Source organism: Brassica oleracea, chromosome C4, assembly GCF_000695525.1.
Source record: "Brassica oleracea var. oleracea cultivar TO1000 chromosome C4, BOL, whole genome shotgun sequence".
In the NCBI taxonomy this organism is placed as follows: domain Eukaryota; kingdom Viridiplantae; phylum Streptophyta; class Magnoliopsida; order Brassicales; family Brassicaceae; genus Brassica; species Brassica oleracea.
Genome location: NC_027751.1, coordinates 31,501,594 through 31,512,133, shown reverse-complemented (window position 1 = coordinate 31,512,133; position 10,540 = coordinate 31,501,594). Strand labels below are relative to the sequence as shown.

General features: G+C 39.7%; 1 protein-coding gene across 1 annotated transcript; it reads left to right on the top strand.

Annotated features, from left to right (window-relative positions):
- Window positions 1-1,038: 1,038 nt before the first annotated feature.
- Window positions 1,039-2,849, top strand: LOC106338663 (telomere repeat-binding protein 6). Its single transcript, XM_013777589.1, is given in 8 exon segments — window positions 1,039-1,104; window positions 1,185-1,397; window positions 1,399-1,432; window positions 1,517-1,540; window positions 1,741-2,067; window positions 2,279-2,441; window positions 2,515-2,578; window positions 2,694-2,849. Coding segments are annotated over 8 exon segments (1,047 nt in total).
- The last annotated feature ends 7,691 nt before the right edge of the window (window positions 2,850-10,540 follow it).

The window sequence follows — 10,540 nt, the reverse complement described above, 5'->3', positions numbered from 1 at the left end:
AACTTTGGAATTTATTTTGTACAGAATTTTTGTGGTTTCATGGGGGTTTTTTATTCAGACACAAACCCAGCTTTAAAGGCGGATGTTTTACGGGGCTCAAATCTTTCTATATATTTTATTTTCCACAAGTCACAACCATGTTCTAACATAAATCTCAATTTCCACCTCGCAAAAAACAATCGAAAGTGATTCAGAAAAAATGAAAAAAAAAACTTAATTATAAGGTTGTGTTGTGTATATGATTAGATCCAATGTTTGTTTTCCTCGGTTTGATTTGTTAGTGTAGTAAGGACAGAGTATAAATGTTTTAATAAATAACATACAAGTTTTTTTCTTTTCGAATTCACTTGAACAAGAAAGTCTACACCAATCTTTTCTATTACAAGAATCCTTTAGGATTACCCCAATCCTAAGCTAAAACTCACCCTAGAGTCTAGACTTTTGTTTATCAAAATCTTCCCGACCCCGAGCTAAACTCTCCCTGAATCTAGACTTCAATCTTCCATCTCCACGGAAGTACTTCAACAACTACGTCAGCACCTAACGCAGAGCAACAACACCAAAAGCTTGATCACACAAACACCAAACAATGATCTCTCCGTTTTCTTCTTTTGCAGAGACAACTCTTACCATAAAGGCACGTCCTCCATGTATACATAACCAGAACTTGCTCTCCAAGTTCTTCCAAAAGCAACTTAAGCAACTTTCTTTTTTCTCCCAAAGAATAACTCTCTTGCCTTTTCCTCTTTAAGTAATATCATTTACACTTAATATAAATCTTCCAATAAACATATTGCTTCTTTTCCAAACTTAACAAGCCCACAGACATCACATAACACGAACTTCAACCAAGCCCATCTTCATGACACACGCATGTACTACCTCATGTACTTCACGAACTGATACATAATATACATCTTCATGATTACCTCATCAATGTTTTTTGTTATACGATCTGATTTATGCAAACATGACTAAAAAATCTGCGCAGGATCAGGCTTAACGCAACCAATCCGTTGTAACGTGTGTATCAGGAACATGTTGGACTGTAGTTTCGAAGCTTACCAAACTCCTGTGGTTCCTGGGGCTTATATTTCACCCAGAGTAAGCATATATATATACCCAACAACCTTTATTCCACAAGTTACATACAATTGGCTCACTCGACCACACCTTTTTTCCAGGGACGTAGTAAAAAATTGATGAAAAAACATAGATCCAAGTTCGAGGTTTTAGCCCAAGTTGCCGGGAAATACTCAGGCGATAGCAAGGCCTAGGAAACAAAGAAGTCAAAGAACGATTTCGTCGCAAGTAACTTTTTGGAGACAATGGAAGCTGAGGTTAAGCCTCAACCTTGTCGGGAGAAACCTTCTCAGGTAATATTGTCTAAGGACTGGTTTAGCTCTTGGTCCTTCCATCACACAAGAAGAAAAACTCCAATATTGGTAAGATCAAGTCACTCGCTAGCTATAGTACCGCAAGTTATTTATACAATTTTTTGTGTTTATTTGGATTTATGTAGACAGGAAAAGAAAGATTTGTTCCACGAAAGAGGGAGGTTGTATTAGCCAAGAATCGCAAAATATGTATCCCTTGAAGAAAAGAAAGTTGTTTTACAACAATAGTCGACCTGAAGCACATGATGATCCGTACCGGTGTGGATCATATATCTTTTTGAGGTCAAATATATACGAACAAATTTTATTTACGTAGAATTAGATCTCTTGTCGTATTTTTCAGTCAAATTTGTTATCGAATCGTTGAAAATCTCGGAGCTATTGATGGACATTCCCGAATCAGCCACGGTCGGGTCACTGAAAGTAGCGGTATTGGAGGCGGTAACACGGATTCTTAAGGACGGACTAAATATTGGAGTGCTTGTACGAGGTGAAACCATAGTTGATGACTCCAAAACGCTTCTTCAGATTGGGATTTCTCGTGATGTTGATGGAAACAACCACAACCTTAGCTCTTTGGGATTCACGCTAGAACCGCAGATATCAGAAACAACAGCAACGTTAACCACTATTTCTCCAAAAACGCGATTTAGGAAACACAATTAAAGCCGTTGACCAAACTAAAACCATAATAAGTAACATTTTCATCCATAAATAAGATTCTTTTTGGTATAAACTAATGCTACAACCAATGCTCTTACGAGAAAATTGTATATTATATGAATAAGCATTCCTAATTTTGTTGTTCTTAGTACCTTCTAATAATGACGGTCAGAAATATCATGATAGTCAATTTTTTTAATTCAAAATTAGGGTTCTAGAGTCCATGGAGAGCAATAAAACGAGGCCAGCTAAATCTGTAGTTCAGGTTCTCATGAAACCGCCTACGCAGCAAGAGATGGTTCACCGAAGAATCAGAAGGCCATTCACTGTCTCAGAAGTACAAGTACTGGTTCAGGCCGTGGAAAGTCTCGGCACCGGAAGGTAATTAATTAATTTATAAGCTCTAGTTCCAGCTTCAAGCTATAAATTGGGCATGTTAACTATTGAATTTCAGGTGGCGCGACGTTAAGTCTCATGCATTTGACCATGCAAATCATCAAACTTACGTTGATGTCAAGGTACGTAGTACTTACTTTTTATAAATTACAAAAACAATATATAGTCGATTTTTATTGTTGATAAAAATAGTTAAATAAAATAGGCATATTTAATAATATGTGTAACCTAAAACAGGACAAATGGAAAACGTTGGTTCACACCGCAAAGATATCAGCAAGGCAAAGAAGAGGCGAACCTGTGCCTCAAGAGCTTCTTGATAGGGTTTTAGCCGTTCACGCTCTCTGGTCACCGATGAATAGGAACTCAAGAAGACAAAAACGCTCCTTGTAGGAAATAGTTTTATTTTTGATAAATATAAAACAGTTTTGATATACAACTTGGGTTAGATTCTATTTCGAATGATTAAGTTTAGTATTTTGATTTATACACAAAAGATTGTTCGGTACTTGAACATTCCTACCGGTAGATAAAAGAGTATGTATTGGTAGATAAAAGAGTATGTACAACTACTCCACCAAAAGTGATTTGGGAACATTTTAACCCGTGAAGGTGTGGTTGCTAGATTATTGAGGTGGTGTAGCTTCTCAGTCACTATATAATGTTTCGACTACAAATGGGGATCCCACTCACAAATGTCTAAAAAGAAAAATCTTGAGAAACACAATTCATATGTTCTACCGTTCTCCGTTATAATGCTCTATTATTGTGGTCATGTGGTGTATCTGTATGGTAAACTAAATATGACATATGACAAAAATATCTTTAAAAAAATATGTTTTTTTTGTTAATTTGCAGTGACATATTTTGTAACCATGGTAAGTAAATATTTTCTTTATTAGGATTTTATCTTCTTCTTTTTTTTTTGTCACGGGTTAAAGGGGTGTATTCAATATAACATTTGAGGTGATTTAACTTTTAATGAAGTTTTAGATGATTTCAATAAGTTGCAGAAATTTATGTGATTTTTGTTAAACCACTCTAGAATATAACCTAAAATCATGGGATTTGAGTTTTAATTTTTTTAACTAAGAAACTCCACCTAAACACCCTAAAATAACCTCAAAACTTTAAAATTCCACAACTTAAAATATTTTCAATAAAAGTAGATTTTAGAGTATTCTACGAAATGTTAAGTTCAAAAAAAAGTAGATTTTAAATGAGTTTTTAAAATTCATGTTTGAATAACAGTGGATTTGTCATTTTAATACAAATCATCTAAAACTCTCAGTTGAATAAACCCCCTTAGGGTTTTATCTTAATTAGAAGATTAGATACTTGTGCTGTGCCAAACCACTTATATCAGCCCAGGCACAAAGTTAGTTTAACAATAAATAACCTAAGCCCATACATATGACTCTAATGATTAATCGTAACCTGTTAGAGCAACCACATTCCGTTGCATCCTGCATCGTGCATCGTGAGTATTCAAGTTTGAATCTCTCACAAAAATTTACAAAAATAATACTCTCCCCGTTTCAAATCATATGATATTTTAGAAGGTTTATGTTATTTCAAAATATAAGATGTTTTGATTTGTTTTGATGTTTTAGGGTTTAACTTTAACTTTATTGGAAACTGTTTAAGCAATAAAATTTTACGGTTTTTTTTATAATCGGTTGAATGATTTTTAAATTATATTTTTAAAGATATTTTTTAGAATAATGAAAATTTCTTAATCATTGTGCAATAAGCTAAAACATCATATTATGAAACAGATGAAGTACTTCCCTTCTGTTTTTTTTTTCATTTAACGTTTAGAATAATGAATAAAGATTAAAAAACATTTAATTTTTACATTTTTAAACAAAAAACATCATTCATATTTAACTAACCATAGTTCAATCAATAAATAAAATCTAAAAACATAAAAGATCATATACCATAAAAATCAATAATATTATATTAAAATTTTGAAAACATCTTGTAATTTAAAAATAAATATTCTATAACATCATCTATTAAAAAACAAAAGATTTTTTTTATTATGATTTAAAAGAATGTATATCTCAAATGTTAAAACATCATCTAAAGATATCTCAATAAATTTTCGGACGAGTATCTCAACATATTCATTCTTTTAATACTATTGTTTTTATTGATTTTTGTTAGAGACTCACAGTCTCACACTTGTTAAGTGTGACATACAACAATTGGTTCATTAAGCTTAACCAGTGATTGGGTTAAGTGAAATGTTGGTACGAGAAGAAAGAAGGAGATAACCGGTTGGTTATTGGATCTAACTGATTCGGCGTGTACTGGTTTAGTCTACTTAAGTGACTGAAGAAGCGCAGCTCATCGTCATCAGAAAGAGAAGAAAAGAAACACTCAGAGATTCAGAGAGGGAAGAAGAAGATAGGATCTTCGAGATTAGGATTGGCTTGATTCTAAGTCTCGTGTACTGATCCTTGTACATTCTCTACTGGAGGTTATAGTGGACTGTTTGCTTGTGCCGTCAAGCACCCAGACGTAGAGATCTCACATCGAGACTCGAACTAGGCAAAAAAGGCTAGTGTGTTCTTTACTTTCTTCGTTATTCGTTCTTGTTTGCGAGAGAGTGAGATCGAGTGAGTTGAGAGAAACAAACGAGTGCGAGCGAGAGTTCGAGGCGATTACGAAAGATCGAGATCAATTGAGTCAGAACAAAGTGGTATCAGAGCCCAAGTTATTGGGGGAATGATGAAGGAATCGATGACGAAGGTCAAGATCGCATGTTTCAACGGTCAAGGAGATTTCTCCATGTGGAAGAAACGAATGATGGCTCATCTCTCCATTCTTGGCCTCAAGGATGCACTGATTGAAGTTCCGACGACTTCTGGATCAGAAATTGAGATGAAGAAAGGCGAGGCAGAGGAGGACTTCGAGGAGCGGATCAAGAAGCTCGAGCTAGAGAAGTCGGAAAGAGCGGAGAAGGCAACGAACATGATCATCCTGAATCTTGGAGATCATGTGCTGAGGAAGCGAGAAGAATATACAACGGCGGCGACGATTTGGTCTGCACTCGAAAGGTTGTATAATTCCAAAACTCTTCCAAATAGAATTCATCTTCAACACAAGTTTTATACATTCAAGATGGAAGAGTCTAAGTCAATAGATGAGAATATAGACGATTTCTTGAAACTGTTGCTGAGCTCACTCCCGTCACAGTACAACCAGCTTAAGGAGACACTGAAGTATGGAAGGGATACACTGACGATTGAAGATGTTACCAACGCTGCAAAGTCTAAGGAGATTTAACTCAAGGAAGTAAGGGAGTCATGTACATCTCAAAGACCCGGTGATGCCTACATTGCTCGTGGTAGACCAGACAAAAGGGAGACCTACAGAGGAAGAGGCTCCAACAACAAGTCAAGATCGAGATCCAGATCAAAGGTGACTTGCTGGTACTGCAAAAAGGAAGGTCATATGAAGAAAGACTGCTTCTCCAGAAAGAAAAGAATGGAGAGCGAGGGAGACGGTGAGGCAGCAGTGATGGTAGACAAAATGCTTGAAGTTGATGCGTTGTCTATCTCGGATCAACACCCTAGGGACAGATGGGTAATAGACCCTGGATGTTCATATCATATGACGTCCAGGAGAGAATGGTTCAGTGACTTTCGAGAGTTCACGGGAGGGCAAGTATTACTGGTAGATGATAGAGCCGTATCTGTTCAAGGAATAGGCACTATCATGATCAACACCAATGGAGGAACAATCAACAAGCTTGCTAATGTCAGTTATGTCCCTAATCTCAAGAGAACTTGATTTCTGTTAGCTCTCTTGATATGCATGGATTCAAACAAGAGGGTGGAGAAGGAAAGACGAGTTTCTTCAAGAATGGCAAGTTGGCTCTTCGAGGACTACTGTGTGGAAGCTTGTACTTGCTGGATGGAGAGACCATCACACCGTCTGCATATGTAGCTGCAAGTAAAGACGATACTGCGCTATGGCATTTCAGACTAGCTCATACGAGTGTGAAGAACCTCAAGATACTTGCTGAAAAGGAGATTCTAGACAAGAAGAAAATTTCAGAGATGGACTTCTGTGAAAGCTGTATTATGGGAAAGAACAAACGCCTGAGTTTCAACGTGGGTAAGCACAACAGTGAGGATGTCCTCAGGTACGTGCACGCTGATCTCTGGGGCTCTCCCCATGTTCAGTTCTCCATCTCTAAGAAGCAATATTTTCTATCGTTAATAGATGATCATACTAGGAAGGTTTAAATTTATTTCCTAGCAACTAAGGATGAAGCTTTTAGCAAGTTTTGTGAGTGGAAGAACTTAGTTGAGAATCAGGTAGATAGGAAAGTAAAATGTCTTAGAACTAATATTGGCTTAGAATTTTGTAACTCTGCATTTGATGGTTTTTGTAAGAAATTTGGTGTAGAGAGACACAGGACTTGTTCATACACCCCGCAGCAGAACGGAGTTTCAGAGCGTATGAACAGAACTGTAAGACCTGATCCTGGATTCCTCAATCCAACCAGACCGCGACTTACCTAACCGTTCTACCTAGTTGTTTTCTTTACTTCTTCATTCAAGTGTAACATTTTCTTATACCTAATCAAAATTCAGAGGTTCAGCAGCGGATATTCATACAATCAGGTTCAAGTAAAAACAAATAGTTATTCTATAGATAGTAAATAAGATCCATACATCATTCATTTGTCCATACTACTACATTACAATACTTAGTCAATCATAAGTTCACAGTTTGCGCAATAGGCTATCAATACTTAACACTTGTCAATAATGACCCAATCCTCACACATCTTCCAATGGCTGGAGCCCTCACGATGTCTTTCCTTTACCACGGTCCATGTCTGTACCTGAAACCCAGCACATTCACCATACACAAACTCATAATCAGATAACCTAACAAGAGATTCTACCATTGCATGGCTGGTTCCATAACTAATCAATCAATTTCTCTTTAAATCCAAATCTGACCGATTTCATATGTGATCTAAAAACTAAATAAAATTCACTAAAACTCATGATAATTCCCAACTAAGAGATTCTCATAGTCAGATTCCATAGAATCAATCTAGACCATATAGATCTTGATCACGATCAGCCCGTCCAAGGCCAAGGGCTTCTTATTTGAACCGGCCATGGCTTAGGTTCAGTACCATCATGTCCGATCCATCAGACCATATCACAATCATATAGAATATAAGTTAAGTAATCAGAAAGTGGAGATGGTGTAGCAATCAATCCGAACAGGCCATAGACTCAGGCGATTAGGCACTGGCTATGCCCAATGGCCTGCAACCACACCACTAACCTTAGGGGTCCGTTCTCCAGGCGCGGGTTCCTTCTCCTTCTCCTTCTCCCTCTGTTTGGTATCCATTCTCCAGAACTTGTCTCACACAATCAGGGCTTGGCCGAAATCAGATCAAGCACCACCACCACCGGTTTCTCTTCAATTCGCCGGCCTCTCTCTCTTCTTCTTTGTCTCACGATTTTCTCAGGGTTTTCCCCTAGGGAATTTCATGCCCAAAATCAACCCTAAGGGTCTGTATATATAGAGAGAGAGAGCCAATAACTGCCCTGGCCGGACAATTACAAACGATTGGGCAAGGGGTTGCCACTTGTGCCTTTGTGCCTTTTCGCCCATAACCGCCCATAACCGCCCCTATCCGGTCCAACTGCTCCCTTGGCAGTTTCTCCCATCGAAAACCATTCCCCAATCCTGGTTCGAGCCTGAATGCACATGGCTCCATCGTCCCACACGAGCCGCCGGCACGGCCCAGTAACGGCTCGGACCCAGCCACACTGGTCCAAACCAGAACACTCTTCCAAGCTGAGATGAGCTGGACCCCAACTATCCCCAGCTGAGTGAGCTAGCTAATCAGCTCCCGTGAGCTGGTCAAGACTGAATGAGCTGGATTCACACTCTTTCCAGCTGCTTGAGCTTGAACCAGAACTCGCCCAGCTCCCTAATCACTCGTCCAACTCCTTTAAACTTTTCTCCATCGTTTCCTGGTTAAGTCTCAGCTGCTAGCCTTCCTTAACCTTCAGTTTGGCCATGATACGCTTGTCTTAAGGTCTTTTAAACCTGATGGGTGCGTCTCCTCGCACCATGGCCTGTCCGGACGATCCTATCTAGGATCGGGGACATGACAAGTCTCCCCCACCAACAATGGATTCGTCCTCGAATCCAAGTTATGTGCAACCTCTGGTAAGAACTGGCTATACCACTCTGGGTACTCAGCCTTCATTCTCCCTTCCGTTTCCCATGTGATAATATCCTTACCATTGTGATCCCACACAACTTTAATCATGGGAACCATCTTCTTTCTCATGGCCTTCTCCGTCCGATCAATGATACGAACCGGCCTTGTCTCTATGGTTAAGTTCTTACCGAGATCAGTTGGTATCTCAGGCAGGACAATATCCTGATCCGTCAAGCACTTCTTGAGTTGGGATATATGGACCACATTATGAAATGCATCCATGGCCAAAGGCAAATTCAACTTGTATGCCACTGCTCCCACTCGTTCTATGATCCGGAAAGGACCCAAGTACCGAGGATCCAACTTCCTCCTCCCAGTGATCCTTGTTCTGACTTTGAACGTGATCATCTTGAGATATACCAGGTCATCGACCTTGAAATCTAGATGCTTTCTACGCTTGTCCGCATAGCTCTTTTGACGATCATGTGCCTCCTTCATCTTTTCCTTGACCATTCTGATCTTTTCTGGTTTCTTCTACAATCTCAGGACCCATCATGCTACGCTCCCCCACTTGGGTCCATCATAGAGGTGTCCGGCAAGGCCGTCCATACAAGGCTTCATATGGCAACATGCCAATACTTGTGTGGAAGCTGTTGTTGTAAGAAAACTCCACCAAAGGCAAGTGTTTCTCCCAGGACTCTCCCCAGTCCAGTACACACGCCCTCAGCATATCCTCCAAGGTTTGGATCGTCCTCTCAGACTGTCCGTCTGTTTGAGGATGATAAGCCGTGCTCATGTTTACTCTGGTGCCCAAGGCCTTTTGGAAAGCCTGCCAGAAGTAAGAAGCAAACCTTGGGTCTCTGTCCGAGACAATGCGTGTTGGAACTCCATGTAACCTCACGATCTCGTCCAAGTAGATACGCACAATTTGATCCACACCATCTCCTTTCCGGATGGCTAGGAAGTGTGCGGATTTGGTCAAGCGATCGACCACAACCCACACCGCATCCTTCCGGTTCCTGGTCGTGGGAAATCCAGTCACAAAATCCATGGTGATGTGATCCCACTTCCACTCCGGTATAGGCAGGTTCTGAAGTAGACCACTAGGAACTTGATGCTCCGCTTTAACAAGTTGGCAAGTAGGACACTTAGCCACCCATTCAGCGACATCAGTCTTCATCCTTATCCAATGGTAGTACCTTTTCATATCTCTATACATCTTGTTCAACCCAGGATGAACCGAGAACTTAGATTTATGAGCTTGTCTCTTAATCTCTTCCTTCAGTTCCTTATCATTGGGAACACTAATCCTTCCATTGACCAAGATCGTACCGTTGCTTGCCGTCTGGTACTCCGTCTTGTCATTGGAAGCCACCTTCTTGAGGTTCTCGTCCAAGCATTGTGCCTGTCGAATCCTGGTAAGGAGATCGGCCTGATCTACGGCCTCCAATCCTAACGGTTCATCCGACCCAACCAAGGTGTTGAGATGCAAGGATCGCACCATCCCCTCCAGTTCATCAGTGTGGGAACCGAAATTCGCACTGTCGATTTCCGTTTAAATTAGGAAACTAGGAAAACCCTAATTTCCCAGAGGTCCCGGAGATCTGTTAATACCACACGCTAAGCAATCAGAACACGAGATATCAACGACAAAGTACAAAAATCGTAAAAAGAGAGCAAAATAGATCTTATTCTGAATCCGTGTTTGAGCGTTACAACAAGGTATAAGCCTGGGCTCGAGAGCTGTCGGCGAGATTCCTAGTTCAAGCAACCCTAAGACGGCTAAACCTAATTGAGTCGCAGCTCGAAATAACAAAAATGGAAATATGCCTAAATCGCTCTAAGTGCTAAGTTTGCTCCGAAAAAA